Raw genomic sequence first — 20,072 nt, forward strand, 5'->3', positions numbered from 1 at the left:
ATCCTCCTATCTACCTTACCAATATCATCATTACAATATACTCCTATTCTACCCCCCAATATCATTTTTCAATTAATAATAATTATCTACCCCCACTACATTCATCTTTACCTTATACATACTCCTATCCTACCCCCAATATCATCATTACCTTATACTCTTATCTACCCCACAATATAATCATTACCTTATACTACAATCCCTACCCCCCAATATCATTACTTTAGTTTTATCACTAAGTCTCTTTCGTGCTTGGCCGAGTTAAACTCTTCGATAGTATCCTCTACCTTTTTTCGGAGTTTGATAAGTTTGGCGGTACTTGTCTCTACCGTGGCCTCATACACTGTTCCTCCCCACCTCCTGTGAGGTTTTTCTTCCGATGGGACCTTTCCATCTCTGTCGGAGTAACATGGGCGTTGTCGGGAACCTGCAGTTGTGACCCATACTCCTGCATGGGCGCAAGATACCCTCCTTGCTCAAACAATTTGCTGGGATCCTGATCCCTGGATGTAGACATCATGTACTGTGCAGCTGATACACGTTGTTTTACTGTTCTGTCTCAAAAAACAGAAAGTTCCTTGAACTGTTTCCAACCTTTATTACAGATCCACATAAAGTGGTGTATAGTGGCTTATAGTGGAGTATAGTAAAACCTGAAATACAAACAAGTAAATATTGTTACTTAATGATCTCTAACTTCTGTAGTCATTCACTCTTACAGATACAAATATTAATCCTAAGGATTAAACTTATTACATAAGTGCTAATTTCACAAACACCTAATAAAGTTGTAATAACTATTGCACAAATAAACACTATTCTGGACTAGATCACACTTACACAATGAATTAGTCAATGTAATATTTCAAGAGAAATATTAAAAGTGTACTTGTTAACTCTACAGTAAATATGCAGAAACAGGTATTTAATAACTTGACATTTGGTACATACTATCTCTGAGTATCAAGATGGGATTTCCTTATCATTATAGGATATAACAATTCAATCCTTTAATATTATGATTTGACAAATGAAAATAAAAGAAAACTGTAATTCACATGATTAACCTCTCTACAACGACAACCTGCATACAACGACAACCTGTCTACATCGAAAACCTGCATACATCGACCATTGCCTATACGAGGTTTTCTATTTTGCATACCGACTAACAATGATTAAACCATGTGCACTAGTAATTTACATTTAGCTAGGGCATACATGTTATACATGGCTATATACCACTAAGATACAAAATAATATCGTAAAGACTGATAGGTATTGCTTTATAAACAGCAATAATAAAACGACATCACTCAAAAACATGTCAGAGAATCAAATTGACAAACTGCACGATTTCCGGTGAAATCAAAACATCGCTTCATATGCATTTATACAAAAAATACCAAATACATGGTACGCACATAGCTTCATCACAATTTTAAATTGTCACACATGAAATAATTAATGCATTTAACATTAAACTATACACTTACAACGTGTGGGGCCACATAGTTGCTATATTTTTGCAGTTTTATCTCTCTCGAGACCATCCTTTCCTTGGGCGGAAATGACATACAGACAGGGGCAGGTAACTCTAATACCATACCTTGATTATTAAGTTATCAATCAAAGGGAGAGAACTCCTGGTTCCATCACACTCCCCGTCTGATATTAATAATATCACTAACTTTATCTCTAATCAACTTAAGAGTAACATATTTATAAACAAAATAATTCCAGCTCTTAACAGTAAATTTTGCAAAGGTTTCAACATGATGTTCATGAACTAAACTGTTACACACTTAGACATCAATTATACACAACATAGTTTATTACTTGACCACAGCTGACAGTCTATGTCTCCTTGGAACAAATGACAACAACCTGAGTAACTGGACGGACGAATGTTGACTTCTTTCCTTCTCGCGATATCTGAATCTCAACTTTCCTAACAAGTCCATCTTCACTAGGAAAGGTACGCGTGATTACACCAAGAGGCCAATCGTTGCGCGCTGTTTGTTTATCCTTCATGAGAACAACGTCTCCCTCCTCAAGGTTGCGAGACTCGTGATTCCACTTCCTCCTGGCCCTGTAACACAGGTAGAAACTCCTTTCGCCATCGACTCCAGAACTGCTCAGCGAGCACCTGCACATGCTTCCACTGTGATCTAAGCATGTCTTTCTGGTTAAAATATTCAAACGACTCGATCCGACTTCCTGTTTTCTGTGTCAAAAGGGTTGCTGGAGATAAGATTAATGGTTCATCTACATCTGTTGAAACAGGAATCAATGGTCGCGCGTTGATGATCGCTGTTACTTCTGCCATAAATGTCGACAAGACTTCGTGCGTGAGGTTACGATTGTTGTTGAGGAACATGGAGTCTAGTATGCGTCGTGCAACGCCAATCATCCTTTCCCAGGAGCCTCCAAAGTGTGAGGCGTGGGGAGGATTAAATTTCCAGATGGTACCAGATTCACGGAGAAATTCCTTGATGTTTAGGTCTTCTATGAAGATTGCTGTAGCGTCAAGGTCCGAGATTGCCCCAACAAAATTGGTTCCCCTATCAGAACGGAACTCTGCAACTTTTCCTCTAATGGCGTAGAATCTTCTCACAGAGTTTATAAACGATGATGAGCTCATTTCTTCCAGTAACTCAATATGAACCGCCCTAGATGACAGACACGTGAAGAGCACTGCCCAGCGTTTACTTGAAGCTGAACCGCCTCTTGTCCTGCGTGTGACAATGGTCCAAGGTCCAAAAACATCGACACCAACGAATGTAAATTGCGGGCTTGGCGTAACACGATCTTCACACAGTGAATGACGAAAGAAACCAGTCTCTTGCCCCCAGTGATCCAAAAGCCTGCGGCCCTTATCGCCCCTTCTGTCAGGTGTCTACCCTGATGTTGAACAGCGTTATGGAAGTGTCTAGTCAACAGTATCGCGACGTAATGTTGGCCTGGTACTAAGATAGGGTTCACTTCGTGTCTCGGTAAATCTGAGTTCTGTAGCCTTCCTCCAACACGTATCATGCCGTTTTCGTCCAAGTAGGGTGAAAGTTCCTTTGGACATTTCCTAGTGTCCCCATAGAATTCCCTTTGTAATTCTCTGATAATAAATGCTTCTGCAGAAGCACAGTTTTCAACTGACCGATAAATGTCACACTTGTGCCATCCTATGCACTTGCCGTGATTTGACTTGAAAGACTCAGCTAAGTGTTTTATCAAAGATATTGACAACAACAGCCTTTTCCAACTTGAGAACTTCTCAAATCGCTCTGACCAATTATGAGGTTTCTCACTGTTCGTTATGTCCGTTTTAGCCACGTGAACAACCTCAGGTCGAACTTCAGTATCCTCCTCTGGGGTAACCAAAGGGAAAATTAAGGATTCAGTTGGGGATATGTTTGGTTTAGGTCCTTGAATCCACATGCTCTCCTCTTAGCGAGCTGGATCGATGTATCGAGTGCCGACATCTGCAGGGTTATTCTCGGTAGAGATGTAGAACCAATGGTCTGGTCTAGAAAATTCCAGGATCCTGCAGACTCTGTTGGCCACATAGATATAAAACCGTCGAGTTGTGTTAGTTACGTAGCCCAGTACAACTTTACTATCGGTGTGGAAAAACACATGTTCTCGGGGAAAGGATAGCTCTTCTGTGACAATTTCTGCTATTTCCACGGCTAAGACTGCGGTACATAATTCCAGACGTGGAATTGTATGACCATGACGCGGTGCTACTCGGATCTTATTTGGTTTCTTAGGATGATAAACGCCGAAAAGAGGCAAATACCAGCACTCCTCAAGTTTACTCACAACTCCTTAAGTGGAGGGGCCACTTCCGCGTGCCCGTTGTCTAAGATTCCTTTCATAAAGGTGACAAGGTGTTCGCGCTTAACGGAATTCCTTTGAAGAGAGACATCGAGAAGCTGAGCTCGTTTAAGGGCTTGGTGCCTATTATTAGGTAGTCTAGGACGAGGTTTGCGAAAAGGCAACGGTGCAGTCCATTTACCACTAGTGTCTCGTACAAATTCTTTGTCCATGAGATCCAGAAATGCTCTGTCTTCTACAGACAAGCCAACTTTGTTGTCATCATGAGTCTGCTTGAATACTCCTTGTCCAATGATTGGTTCCTCGCAAACCCCTTTCACATTAAACTGATTGTCACATGGATCAAACAATGTAGGTCGACCATCTCCAAGTATCCTTGTCTTGAGAACAGAGACCTCTGATGGGTTCGGAGGATGAGTAGTTCCCAGACATACATTCCCTACAACCACCCAATCAAGGTTTAGCCTCTGGGCAAATGGTAAATTGGGTGGACCAATAATCTGCTCACAGATGTGATGAGCCTCTGGCACGTCGCGCCCAATCAACAGTAGAATTTCAGAATTAGACCGTAACGGAGGCAACTTGACGCCCTTCAAATGACTGTGATAGTTGGTGATCTCTGGAGTAGGAATCTCTGTACGGTTGTTGGGTATCTGATCACACTCCAGTATGTCAGGTAAGGGTAAGGTAAACTGGCCGTTCAGAGAGGAAACTGAGAATCCATGTGCGCGCCGACCCTGTGTCGGCAAGTCCCCTGCACAGGATACCAGAGTATATTGTTCAACTGTCTCTCCTGAGACATCCATGATATTGAAGAAACCAGGCTTGCACAATGTCCGATTACTTTGATCGTCGATTATGACATACATGTAGGTAGCTTGCTCTGGTGAGTTAGTCCTATGAACTCGAACAAGTATTGTTTTTGAACAAGATCTGCCTGTAAACGTTCCTCCACACACGCGCGTACATTTACTCACAACGCCTTCATTCTCCCCGCCGTTCTGACTAGTCGTTATCTCCCCACCGTTCGGACTTGTAGAATTATTGTTGTTTTTGTCTGGCTTATGACCATTTCGATTTCCGGATGTAGAATGTCCATCCCTGGGATGGAGCGCCGTAGGGTGCTGACTGCTGCTGCATTCTGCGCATTTTACAGAGACTGAACAGTTTTTGTATATATGAGCATCTGTGTCACAACATCGAAAACATAAGCGGTGTTCGCTTAATATACGTCTCCGTTCCGACAAGGATTTAAGACGGAATGCCCTGCACTGATTTATGTCGTGGTTAGATGTGTTGTGTATCAAACACTGTTTCTTGGGTTGTTTGTTAGAGTTCTCGTTAGACGACACCTGAGTTTTATTCACCTAAATATTTGACCGAACTCTGTCCTTGGAACGCGGTTCATTGCTTGTACGAGTGGTCAACGTATCTTTATATACAAGGCCGGGGTCATTAAGCATAGAGCTCATTTCCTTTATGAACACCACAAATTCCGAGAATGGAGGAAAGGCTACACTCTTCTCCTTCTTATACCTTGCAGCTCTGACTGTCCATTTCCCTTGGATATGGAGAGGCAATTTACCCACAATGGGGAGAACGTCTGAAGAGGTGTTGTAATAGCCTAATAATGAGCCATAAATGGGATCTTCCATCATGGCTCCCACTTCTGAAAGAATGTCTGCCAATTCGTATAATTTGGCATTATCCTTTGAACCCAACCTTGGAAACTTCTCTAGTTTCCTTTTTAATGAGGCCTCTACCATTTCCGGACATCCATATCGCTCGTGGAGACGCTCCCAAAGTCTTTCCAGTCCTCTAGCTGGGTTTGGATTGGAGGCTCTTATGCTCAAAGCGTGCTTCTTGGACTCCGGTCCCAACCACTTGAAAAGCAGGTCGAATTCCTCATTAGCTGTCACGCTGAGTTCTTTGGTTACAGACTGGAAACTAGACTTCCACATTGAAAATGTTTCAGGTTTGTCGTCAAAGGTGGTAAGTCTCTGCAGGAGCAAGTCCTTACGTAACAGGTACTTAGTGAAATCAGAATAACCTAGTCGTTCTGGGTAAAAACTAGGTGCATTAGGATCCATCTGTTGTCTATTGTCATTAATCGTCCTATCAGACTTTTTCTCCATCAATGGAAGACTCATGTACTGGACACCTACCTCCTTCAAAGGCAGAATCTGGACCTGTATTTATCGGTGCAAGGGTGTTGTTTTCCACTCTAGGAGGTCCATGGCTCTCAGTCTGTGCCTGCGCATTGATAAACTGCGCTGTAAGCTCCTTACTGTCCATCGAAGGTAATGAGAGTTGTGGTCCTCTGTCTATGTCGCCTTCACCATACTCCTCATACATGGCCTCAAGTTCGGCTTGAGCTACGGCTGCTGCTCGTTGTGATTTTAGATGCTGGAGGTCAGATTCATACTGAGCTCTCTGTCGAAGAATTTCAGCATCCATCTTGGCCTGGTGTTTCTACATCTCAACTTCTTGGCGTGTAAATGTCAAACTAGTTTTAGCTGCTTCTAACTTTGCACGTTGAAGTGCTAATAGCGAACTCCTGCGACTACTAGAACTGCTCACTGATGAATGACTTTTGGTTTGAGAGTTCTTTTTCACTTCTTGTTTCTGCTCTTTGTTTTCTTCGATATCTGTTTCTGGCTGCTTAAGAATCTCCACCATCTCGTTATGCACATCTGTTACCTTTCTATAGATTTTGATATGCATCATCTCTTGCGAAACTTTTCTCACTATTACTGGAGGAGATATTAATACAAGTTAAATATTTCATAAATCCTTTCACCTCGTCTAGGTATTTGTCATAGACCGCTCCTAGCTGATCCTTTAGTTTTATCACTAAGTCTCTTTCGTGCTTGGCCGAGTTAAACTCTTCGATAGTATCCTCTACCTTTTTTCGGAGTTTGATAAGTTTGGCGGTATGTCGTCGCCGGGAAAGGCTTGTGAGAGGGTTTTGTTGTGAAGGCGACGTCAGACATACAAAATAAGGGTCGAAACGATGACAAAATCTTCTGTTCTGCTGCCTGCTTCGTTTATTTTCATTTTCTTCACATAAGTAACATAATAACCAAAACTCGGAGAAACAATTCCGGAAAATGGAGATTGTAAAATTAGAACCAAACATATAACATTTTTATATTCCGGATTAATTTATATTTTCTTTGACATGTACAAATACACGTATACGACATCCCCGCCCCCCAAACAAAAATTTTGCATACAATTTTGAAATGACATGTCAAAGAAAATACTAATAAATACGGTCAAAACTATAGTTCAGGAATGCAAGTCATACGTGTAACATTATACAGAAATAGAGTGATATCTGAATTTTAACATTTTTGCATATTATCAAAATGCACCAAACTATCACAAACATCATCTTAAACAAAGGAGCACTCTACATTAACCAGGAGAATATTGAAAACATCCTCAAATGTGACACATTTAACAAAGTGCAAGTAAGAGGAAAACAGAAAAATGTGTTTATGAACCCTCACAGTAATATTGTAAAAAGAAATGACCTTGTCTGGTTTCAAGATCTACTAGCATGACTAAACCATGCCTACTGTTACAATAATACATTTGGAACAAACAAGATTTCCATTTTAAAGGTAATACTTAACATGCACAAGAGAGTTTCTGGCCTGTATAATGTAACATGACACATAGCATTTCCTATTACATAGAAGTAACTTTGCTTAAAATCTGGTTTTGAGTTCTAGGTGTTGTAAGGAAATTTTCCAGAAAATAAGAATGGAATAAGTTGTAATAACAACAGCGAAAAATACAGATATTTTGACTAGTATTAGGGCATTGGCACACTGAAAATCTATTCCACAAATAAGTAATATTGTAATACCTTTACAATAAAACAAAAGCTCTGAACTATGGTCAATTATCAAAAATCCACAACATTTCAATGCAATAGCTATACAAGGGAGCTAATCATTTCACCATACATTACAGAAATCCATATTAATGTCAAAGTTTAAATTCATATAATGAATATCATTGTAATATCCATTCCATTATCAGAATATATCAAATTATGATTATTGCATGTCAAATATCAAACTCAATCTAAATTTATTCATATGCAAACCCATTCATGAAATACATACTATACAAAACTGTTGGGAAAATATATCATTCACATGAGAATAAGATTCTCATATTATCTTTAATTCAGTGCATTTATTTATCAATAGTTATAGGTATTCATCACTGTGACTAGAATTTAAAAAGAGATATTTGGTCAAGGACTCTTTTATGTTGCATCAATAAATTTCCAATCAAGATGTCATCTGATCGGACATGGGGAATGCCAAAAAATATACAAACAAACAAATATAGAACATGAAATTTCTTAATCAGAGATCAACATTATGAAATAATCTCTAGCATCAATACATAATTTGGAATATTGAGAAGTGGCACACTTCCAACATAGCAAAGTTCTGTCTAATATATCAATGTATTCATTTGATTAAAAAAAATCTCAAAAAGGTGAGAAATGTTATGTTGTAAGGAAATCATCAATTCAAAATCAATCATAAAATATGAAAACCATACAAAAACATGAATGTCATCATTTTACAATACAGTCCTTCAGTATAAAAACATCTTACTATGGCAAAAAGTATCAGCTTCATCTTAAACATCAAATAATGAAAACACTCAATACACTGCATTACATATGGATAATTGGATTTCATAAAATCAGTATTTGAGTCATCAATTTCATACAAAAAGTCAATAGAACAACAAGTACTGAACCTGTGCATAAGACAACAATTATGCACCCCTACATATAATACATTCTCTATAACACAGTTTTAGGTGGCTTCAAAAGGCATGTTTTCCGAGCATGAGTATTCAAGTCCCGTGGTTTCAGCCACATGGCATTTTGTGATGGTTCTCCTCTGAATTGGACGAGATATTCAAGCGTTGCTCCAGATCCTCTTTGAGCCAGAACACGTTTGATTTTATAGAATTTATCTTGTCCAGTTGACGAAGACATGTCGGAATCAGCTGTAAAGCTAGAATCACGGTAGCGCACTGGCTTTTTTATTGTTCGTTTAGGTCTTTGAGGTAACACAGGTAATGGAGTAGATGAAGAGGAATCACGTTCTATAACCTGTGGAGATGGCGCATGGATATCTGAATGTGAATCACTAGTAGACTCTTGGTTTGAGGACATCGAACGAGATGAGTCATTTCCTACAACCTGCGGAGAGGGTACATTTACATCTGAATGCAAGTCCCTGGAAGAATCGAGGTTTGAGGATATCGGTGAAGATGAATCGCTTCCATTAATCTGCGGTAAATGTGCATTTAGATCTGACTGTAAGTCACTAGCAGACTCGCGGTTAGAGGATGAAGAAGTGATAGGGCTAAAGTCTTCAGTTTGGACACCACATTCAACTCTGTTGTTTGAAACAATACGGAAATAATTTGAGGGTGTTGGGGCGCGAATATGAGCTGGCTTTAGTCGATCTAAGTGAACAGGGCGAGTACCAACTTTCCCTGTGGTAGGATCACTTAGTGTCACTAAATGACAGCTTTTCTTTAACTACTAGTACGTCTGAGTAAATGTTCTGAAGTTTATGTCCAGCACCTGTGGGCGTTTGTTGTAAATAAACATAATCTCCCGTCTGAACTGTTTCCTTGTTATTTCCAAGTTGTTGGGCAACCATTTTGTCCCGATTCAATAAGACTGCATCCTTCATGTGTGACCGAACCACCTCCAAACGACGATGAAGATCTTCAACATAAGTAGATATGCTAGCCGGTATAGTCGACATATCCACTGGAACTCCAGCTAATGGAAAGGTTGGGCGCTGACCGAACACAACTTCGAAAGGTGAGTATCCAGACATACGGTTGACTGCAGCATTCATGGCAAATATGATGGACGGCAATAAGCTTTCCCAGTTGTTCTTGGCACGATTCATGTACGGTGTAAGCTTTTCAGCCAGGACACGGTGTGTACGTTCACATGCACCCAAACACTTGTGTACAAAACTGGGCGTGAAGTTTTGCTGAACCTGGAGGAGACGGCAAGTTTCCTTAGCAGCTTTCGCAATAAATTCAGATCCATTATCTGATACTAGCGTGTTACAGACACCGAATGTAGTAACCATATAATACAGAGCAAGGCCAACAGTCAGTGCATCAGAGTTCTTGATTGGCATCACCCAAAGGTATTTTGAGAACATGTCGACCGCCGTGAACACGAGTTTCCAGCAGAACTAAGAGGAAGAGGTCCATACAAATCAACCTCCCAAACCTGGAATGGGGAACTTGGCTTTGGGTAGGCAGTGATACCAGTTTTTATCTTTGTACGTGTGACTTTCCGACGTTGACATTGGTGACAAGACTTTATGTAATCAGTAACAACAACAGACAGTTTAGGGAAGTAGTAGCGCTCACGAATCCGGTCCAAGGTATCCTGAATTCCTCCATGACCACTGATAGGCGAGTCGTGGTAGAGCTCAAAGATTGTAGGAATGACTTGTGGTGGTAAAACCAACTGGTAATGGTCAAGGTTCTGAGCTCATTTCGACTTTGTTACTCGGGAGTGAAACAAGAGAGAGTCAATTAGAACAAAATCATTACTTTGTAGCAAAATTCTACGTGATAGTTTCTGTGAATCAGGAAGTGCGCCATTTTGTAAATAGTCAATCAACAGAGAATGTTCATTATCCTGTGCCTGTAGCTGAATCAGACGATTCACCGTAAAATCAGTCTTTTGAAAAATGTCAAGTCGCTCTATCATGAAACCACAAAGATCGTTGTCATCATGTTTCTCCTCAGTTTCGTTAGTCGAAGAACTTGTTGTTTCCTGTTGATTTACTTCAGGGGTCATTGGTTGGGTGTCAACAACAGAATGTTCTGAATGGTTGCCATCATGTATCACATTCGAAGTCGTGTCATTCGAAGAACTCGTTGCATCCTGTTGTTTCGCTTGATGGATCATGGCCACGGGTGGGGGTTCAACAACAGAGTATTCTGACTGGCACAATTTACCCCGAGATCTGTGAAGAAGTTGTTTTTTATGACGCTTTACTGATCTATCACAAAATGTTTCTTCTTCAGTGTCAGCATCATACTCTGAATCAAAATGAAGCACAGATATGTTGGTATGGGGTACAAGCAAGATCTTGTTCAATTCCAAATCAGAATCGCTAGAACAGTTAATAAGCGACGCAAGATTTTGACCTGACGGCAGTTTCACAGGCTTAGCATGTTGATCTGTCACATAAGGAAAGTATGGGTCATCCTCTGCAGGGCTCGAATCCATGGTACCAAATTTATCGTGAGGATGACATCTAGACAACGCGTCTGGGACAACCATTGGGGCAGCAGGTTTATAATCAACCCCAATGTCAAATTGCTGTAGAATTGCGACCCATCTTTCGTATATCGCTCTCTTAAGTTGTTTTTGGTTGAGTGGTTGAAGAGCCTTGTGATCACAATAAACAGTACAATGTCGACCACGAATATATGACGCGCAATCCAAAACGCTGTAAACCATCCCCAACAGTTCCAATTTCGTTGGACCATAACTCTGTTGGTATTTGTTCAAGCCCTTCGAGCCAAAGCGAATCACACGTACTTCATTGTCCGGCGATAGCTGGTATAACATAAAACCTACACCTTTACTTGATGTATCAACTGATAAACAGAAGTCATGGTCATAATCGGGGAAAGACAAAGCATTTGAGTGAATGAGAGAGTCTTTTAAAGTCTGAAATGCCTCATCATGCTTATGTGTCCATGCATACTTCACTCCTTTCTTCAATAGATTAGTGAGCGGAAAAGCGATTTCGCTGAACCGAGGGATAAATTTGCGGAACCATCCCAGCATGCCTAATGCTCGCCGAAGTGCTTTTTGAGTATGTGGAACTGGGTATTCACGGATCACAGAAATACGGTCAGATGGTGGTCGAATTCCTTCTTTCGAAATCTCATGGCCAAGAAATATGCACTTGTCGCGAGCAAATGTACATTTCTGTGGACCTAACTTTAGGCCTGCATGTCTGAGACGAGAAAATACATTGGACAAATCCTGTAAATGTTCCTCAAAAGTGTTTGAACATATTAAAATGTCATCTAAATAACAGAGCACTGATTTGAATGTAAGCCCCTTCAATACCTTATCCATCAATAGTTGAAAACTATTGGGGGCTGTGCTAAGACCCATAGGTAAACGACAAAATTTAAACGTACCAAAACAGGTATTAAAGGCTGTGTATTTTGATGACTCAGGTGCTATGCTCATCTGGAAAAAACCTGACTTCATGTCAATAGAAGTGATAAAATTTGGCGTTTGCGTACCTAAAGACTCAGTCAGTTCCTGGAGATTTGGAATGGTGTAACGGAACGGCTGTGTTTGTGAATTGAGAAACCGGAAATCACAGCAAAACCGATATGCAGACATGTGTGATTCCTGCTTAGATTTTGGTGAATGATTGTCAGGTTTTTTCTGTTTGAACACAAGCACAATAGGGCTAGTAATAGGTAAATCTTCTTTTTCATCAACTGAAGTAATAATACCCTGATCTATCAAAGTATCTAACTGGGTTCTTAATACCTCTTTCTTATCTGGTGTTAATCGATAAGGTTGCTGATATTTGGATGTAAAACCAGGTTTCAAATGTATCACATGTAATTTGTTCGACAACCTTTGTGAAACCCGAGGGAAGGGTTTTCTGGCGTTACAAAAACATCTTAATTGTCATATAAGCATGACTCTAATGACTTGACCTGGGATGGGGACAAATTTGGAATGTTCAAATTGAAATTTGAGAGAAAATCACTGGGATTTGAACTTGTTTGGTTGTCACCACACTCTTCCCTGTGTTCACCAGGTTTTTCAATCACAACATTGTTACAACTTATTTCGTTTACATGATCGAGAGATGTATTGAAAGGCATGACATGATGCGACCCATCCATTGTTTCAAGGTTCACCAAAACTGTTCCTCTTTGGAGGACAACTGTAGTATTACCTGGGTTCAAAATTTTTACAGGTACACGCCTTGAATTTTGTACAGTTACTACAGACCTTGCAGCAAGTAGGCCAGTGTTTAAAATTTGTTTACTAGCAGTACAAATACCTTGAGTACCTAATATAACACCCTTTGGCAACTGACCTTGTACTATACATTCTGAAGATGGTAGTACATGTACTTCCTGCCTACATTTCACCTTGAGGGTCTTTTGTACAAATGAATGTGAAAAGGTTGAAAAATCTAACACAATCTTATACTGCGTCATGAATTTTGTTCCCAAAATAAGAGGATGTGATGTTTTAGGTAAAATGTAAGCCGTAAATTTATATGACCCATATTGATTGTGTCCCTTGATTCGAGCTATGCCAAGAATGTCAATATGTCTAGAATCAGCCAATTTTACTGAGGATTCATGGGAAGGGTATAGTTGGGATTTACATGCTGAAGGTAAGGACTTATATAATTGTTCAGACATAACATTTATGGAGCAGCCCGTATCAAGGAGACCTACAACCTTTTGATGAGCAAATGTACAATGTAAATACATAAATTTAGAGCTATCCTGATAACCACTATCATCATTTTCAGTAGTAGTGTCACTATCGCTGAAACCCTCAGAAGTTGCGCATGTCTCCTCTGACGTATCACTTATAGTCCGAAAAGTACATCTGTCTGGTGCTGGACTTCTATGACGCGATTCTGTTAATAACCGCCCGAGTGACCGAGACCTATCCCCGGGGGAAACCAGTTTACCGACGCAAGATATGTAGGCATAGGTGGTGGGGGTTGTGTAATGTTAATGTTCTTGACACACTGGGTAGCTACATGCCCTCTTTGATTACACAGTTGACAGGTGTCCTGTGGTCTAGACTCACCGTGCCCTGTCCACCTACAATCACGTTGACGGTGTCCCATCCCTTTACAGCGATAACAATGAGTGGATGATGTAGATTCCTTCTGCGGAGAAACCTGCAAACCCTGGACTAAAGATGTGAGGGCCTGTACCTGAGACTTCAACTCCTCAATGTCTGATTTCTGTGTTTCTGACTTTGAGACTGCAGCCACGAGGGGAGGGGTTTAACATACCGGGAACACCATTGCAATATCCCGAAGCCTCACCAGAACGTGCACGTAGTAGCGCTGATTGGAGATCAGTACACATACCGGACCGTACGAAGAATGCTAACGAAGGTGTTAAACCCTCAATAAATTGATGTACCATGTCCCGCATAGGTTTTTCTAGTTTGAGTCCCTTTTCAAGGATTATACTATGGTATTCTTCCAATGGCTGCCCAGGATGCCATTTTAAACGGTGAAATGATGCCGATTCCACTAGTAAGGCAGGATCAAGGGAATCTGTGACTGTGTACTTCTCACGAAACGCTTTCTCTAATTCTGTCCATGAGGACTTAGATGCTGAATCCAAAGCATGAAACCATACACGTGCTGGTCCGATAAGATGCATATGAAAAGCGGTTATTTTCCTCTGTGGGGAGGGATCAAAGTGAAGTCCATTGAAAGTTATATAGCTTTCAAACTCCTCCAAAAATTTGGTGCCCCCTTCATGTGTATAGCCTCCAAATTTCCGCATGGGGATCCTGTCCGATATCGGTGGAATAACAATAAATGGAGATTGTCCAGGGTATCCCTCTTCTGAAGGAGGAGAAGAATCTGTGTTGCCATTGACAGTAAAATGTCTCGAGGATGAAATTTTTGGATTATCAAAGTCGAGCTTTTCTGATGGATAAATATGAGATGTATTCTTTGTTATGCCATCCTGAGGACGATTGTTTAACGTGTGGAGACTGGATGGACTCCAGGGGGCAGCAAGTACTGGGCCTGGTATTGTCTGGCTAACGTTCGTTCCCCTCAGTAATGGATTCATGGCGAAAAAATGCGGGGAAAATCACACACGTACAAATTATGTAAATCGATGAAAATTGCAGTTTATATCAATGTTCAAAACTCACAAATATTCTGGAAAATGGCAATCGAAACATTCTTTCATCTCCAAATAAATGTCTGATAAGCTGAGATGAGGAATACATTGCAAAAGTTCAGTTTGGCCAATCAATCACAACATCATAAAACCGCATGGTCCAGACCGGAAGTTGATAATCGCACAACACGGTCACAAATAAATGTTAAATTTCAAGTATAAAATGTCATACAAATGAGGATTCTCCAACATGTCGTCGCCGGGAAAGGCTTGTGAGAGGGTTTTGTTGTGAAGGCGACGTCAGACATACAAAATAAGGGTCGAAACGATGACAAAATCTTCTGTTCTGCTGCCTGCTTCGTTTATTTTCATTTTCTTCACATAAGTAACATAATAACCGAAACTCGGAGAAACAATTCCGGAAAATGGAGATTGTAAAATTAGAACCAAACATATAACATTTTTATATTCCGGATTAATTTATATTTTCTTTGTACAAATACACGTATACGACAGGAACTTGTCTCTACCGTGGCCTCATACAGTTCCTCCCCACCTCCTGTGAGGTTTTTCTTCCGATGGGACCTTTCCATCTCTGTTGGAGTAGCATGGGCGTTGTCGGGAACCTGCAGTTGTGACCCATACTCCTGCATGGGCGCAAGATACCCTCCTTGCTCAAACAATTTGCTGGGATCCTGATCCCTGGATGTAGACATCATGTACTGTGCAGCTGATACACGTTGTTTTACTGTTCTGTCTCAAAAAATCAGAAAGTTCCTTGAACTGTTTCCAACCTTTATTACAGATCCACATAAAGTGGTGTATAGTGGCTTATAGTGGAGTATAGTAAAACCTGAAATACAAACAAGTAAATATTGTTACTTAATGATCTCTGACTTCTGTAGTCATTCACTCTTACAGATACAAATATTAAACCTAAGGATTAAACTTATTACATAAGTGCTAATTTCACAAACACCTAATAAAGTTGTAATAACTATTGCACAAATAAACACTATTCTGGACTAGATCGCACTTACACAATGAATTAGTCAATGTAATATTTCAAGAGAAATATTAAAAGTGTACTTGTTAACTCTAGAGTAAATATGCAGATACAGGTATTTAATAACTTGACATTTGGTACATACTATCTCTGAGTATCAAGATGGGATTTCCCTATCATTATATGATATAACAATTAAATCCTTTAATATTATGATTTGACACATGAAAATAAGAAAAAACTGTAATTCACATGATTAACCTCTCTACAACGACAACCTGCATACAACGACAACCTGTCTACATCGAAAACCTGCATACATCGACCATTGCCTATACGAGGTTTTCTATTTTGCATACCGACCAACAATGATTAAACCATGTGCACTAGTAATTTACATTTAGCTAGGGCATACATGTTATACATGGCTATCTACCACTAAGATACAAAATAATATCGTAAAGACTGATAGGTATTGCTTCATAAACAGCAATAATAAAACGACATCACTCAAAAACATGTCAGAGAATCAAATTGACAAACTGCACGATTTCCGGTGAAATCAAAACATCGCTTCATGTGCATTTATACAAAAAATACCAAATACATGGTACGCACATAGCTTCATCACAATTTTAAATTGTCACACATGAAATAATTAATGCATTTAACATTAAACTATACACGTACAACGTGTGGGGCCACATAGTTGCTACATTTTTGCAGTCCTTGGGCGGAAATGACATACAGACAGGGGCAGGTAACTCTAATACCATACCTTGATTATTAAGTTATCAATCAAAGGGAGAGAACTCCTGGTTCCATCACATGAAACCCCAGGGTCATATAATTCACAATTTTTGTAAAGGACCTTAAGACTTTTCTATTTATGAAAAGTATTTGATTCTACCATTTCCAGAATTTCAGAAGAAGATTTTTGAAGTTTTAGCCTATTTGACCCCTTTTGACCCCGCTGCTAAGGCCCCTGGGGGTCAGTGACATAGAAAATTTGTTAATAGGATTAAAAGGCCATCTCATACTGATAATTCTGACAACATTTGACTCATTTCCTATTACAAATGACCAAATAATGCTCAAAAATGTGTTTTCCCAATATAAACTATAGTAAACTTAACCTCCTCCCCAGGGGGAAACTAGAGACCCCAGGGTCATATAATTCACAATTTTTGTAAAGGACCTTAAGACCTTTCTATCTATGAAGAGTATTTGATTCTACCACATCTGTGAGTAGGGAAGAAGATTTTTGAAATTTTACCCCTTTTGGCCCCTCCCACAGCCCCCTGGGGGGTGAGGACCGTATAATTCACAATTTTGATTGGCCTTATGCCTTAGAAGGTTTGTGCAAAATTTCATTGAAATTGCTTCAGCAGTTTTGGAGAAGAAGTCGAAAACGTAAATTGTTTACGGACATACGACACACGATGCACGACGGACGACGACGGACAAAAGGCGATTAGAATAAAATCTATTTTCTCACTTCAATAGCAATGGAAAGGGCTTAATTCCATCTATTTATTCACATTGCATATATACTAAGTATTCATGTATTTATAGTAATATATAAATGATTATATATGATGAAACATTATGCCAATTAACTCACATATGTATTGTTGCTAGAGATGGATGTAGTATGAAAGGTGTATGTGTGCTTGTTTATTTTAATCAAATTCCTAATACGAAACCTTAATTTGATATTCAACTATCAACAGGTATATTTAAATTTACTGTAGAAAAGTTTATAATATTCCACTTAAATAAACAAGAGATCCCAGAGGGATCTTGGCGCCCACCAAAGATTGATCTATGTCTGACAAATGAAAGAGGGATCTTTTCTCTGCTTTTCAAACTTACAATTCTTTTTTCTGCTTTTCAAACTTTAAACTATCAAAATCCAAGATGGTGGTCGCAAAATGCAATAGGCAGAACTAGGGTCCTAGAGGAACCTACATATGATATTTGAGAACAATCCCTTCAATACTTTCTGAGAAATAGCGGTAACAAACTTTAACTATCAAAATCCAAGATGGCCACCGGTCGGCCATCTTGTTGACCGATCAGTCCCAAAATGCAATATGCACAACTGGGGTCCTAGGGGAACCTACATATGAAATTTGAGAAAGATCCCTTCAGTGCTTTCTGAGAAATAGCGGTAACAAACTTTAACTATCAAAATCCAAGATGGCTACCTGGCGGCCATCTTGTTGACCGATCAGTCCCAAAATGCAATATGCACAACTGGGGTCCTAGGGGAACCTACATATGAAATTTGAGAAAGATCCCTTTAGTGCTTTTTGAGAAATAGCGGTAACAAACTTTAACTATCAAAATCCAAGATGGCTACCTGGCGGCCATCTTGTTGACTGATCAGTCCCAAAATGCAATATGCACTACTAGGGTCCTAGGGAACCTACATATGAATTTTGAGAACAATCCCTTCAATACTTTCTGAGAAATAGCCGTAACAAACTTTAACTATCAAAATCCAAGATGGCTGCTTGTCGGCCATCTTGTTGACCGATCAGTCCCAAAATGTAATATGCAGAACTAGGGTCCTAGAGGAACCTACATATGAAATTTGAGAACAATCCCTTCAATACTTTCTGAGAAATAGCCGTAACAAACTTTAACTATCAAAATCCAAGATGGCCACCGGTCGGCCATCTTGTTGACCGATCAGTCCCAAAATGCAATATGCACAACTGGGGCCCTAGGGGAACCTACATATGAAATTTGAGAAAGATCCCTTCAGTACTTTCTGAGAATTAGCGGAAACAAACTTTAACTACCAAAATCCAAGATGGCGGCTGGTCGGCCATCTTGTTGACCGATCAGTCCCAAAATGCAATATGCACAACTAGGGTCCTACGGGAACCTACATATGAAATTTGAGAAAGATCCCTTCAATACTTTATGAGAAATAGCGGTAACAAACTTTAACTATCAAAATCCAAGATGGCTGCCTGGCGGCCATCTTGTTGACCGATCAGTCCCAAAATACAATATGCACAACTAGGGTCCTAGGGGAACCTACATATGAAATTTGAGAAAGATCCCTTCAGTGCTTTCTGAGAAATAGCGGTAACAAACTTTAACTATCAAAATCCAAGATGGCTACCTGGTGGCCATCTTGTTGACCGATCAGTCCCAAAATGCAATATGCACTACTAGGGTCCTAGGGGAACCTACATATGAAATTTGAGAAAGATCCCTTCAGTACTTTCTGAGAATTAGCCGTAACAAACTTTAACTATCAAAATCCAAGATGGCGGCTGGTCGGCCATCTTGTTGACCGATCAGTCCCAAAATGCAATATGCACAACTAGGGTCCTAGGGGAACCTACATATGAAATTTGAGAAAGATCCCTTCAGTGCTTTCTGAGAAATAGCGGTAACAAACTTTAACTATCAAAATCCAAGATGGCTACCTGGCGGCCATCTTGTTGACCGATCAGTCCCAAAATGCAATATATGCACTACTAGGGTCCTAGGGGAACCTACATATGAAATTTGAGAAAGATCCCTTCAGTACTTTCTGAGAATTAGCCGTAACAAACTTTAACTATCAAAATCCAAGATGGCGGCTGGTTGGCCATCTTGTTGACCGATCAGTCCCAAAATGCAATATGCACAACTAGGGTCCTAGGGGAACCTACATATGAAATTTGAGAAAGATCCCTTCAGTACTTTCTGAGAAATAGCGGTAACAAACTTTAACTATCAAAATCCAAGATGGCTGCCTGGCGGCCATCTTGTTGACCGATCAGTCCCAAAATACATTATGCACAACTAGGGTCCTAGGGGAACCTACATATGAAATTTGAGAAAGATCCCTTCAGTACTTTTAGAGAAATAGCGGTAACAAGAATTGTTAACGGACGGACGGACGGACGGAAGGACGGACGGACGGACGGACGGACCACGGACGAAAGGCGATTTGAATAGCCCACCATCTGATGATGGTGGGCTAATGATTGATCTAAATCTAAGTTAATAGTACATAATTTAACAATAATATTATAATGTATACCATTGTACCTCATACAGGAAAGGATCAATATAAGCACTACCTGCCTGTTATCCAATCCTTTTGTTTTCAATAAAATATTTTGAATTAATATATTCAACAGTGTATGCAGATAATTATACACAGTGTATATACCAGGCAATTTGCCTTTCTTTGCAAAATTTCAACAGTAATATATGACAATTGTAACAAACAAATAAAACACACAGA

General features: G+C 39.8%; 1 protein-coding gene across 1 annotated transcript; it reads right to left on the reverse strand.

The window, feature by feature from the left end:
• Nucleotides 1–2,053: 2,053 nt before the first annotated feature.
• Nucleotides 2,054–2,644, reverse strand: LOC138313364 (uncharacterized). The gene has a single exon (XM_069253848.1). The coding sequence runs from the start codon at nucleotides 2,642–2,644 to the stop codon at nucleotides 2,054–2,056; it is 591 nt and encodes a 196-aa protein (XP_069109949.1).
• Nucleotides 2,645–20,072: the final 17,428 nt, after the last annotated feature.

Source organism: Argopecten irradians, chromosome 2 (assembly GCF_041381155.1).
Source record: "Argopecten irradians isolate NY chromosome 2, Ai_NY, whole genome shotgun sequence".
NCBI classification, from domain to species: domain Eukaryota; kingdom Metazoa; phylum Mollusca; class Bivalvia; order Pectinida; family Pectinidae; genus Argopecten; species Argopecten irradians.

Excerpts from the sequence above, each read along its gene's own strand:
- LOC138313364 (XM_069253848.1), bottom strand. The coding sequence starts at position 2,644 with ATGAGCTCATCATCGTTTATAAACTCTGTGAGAAGATTCTACGCCATT.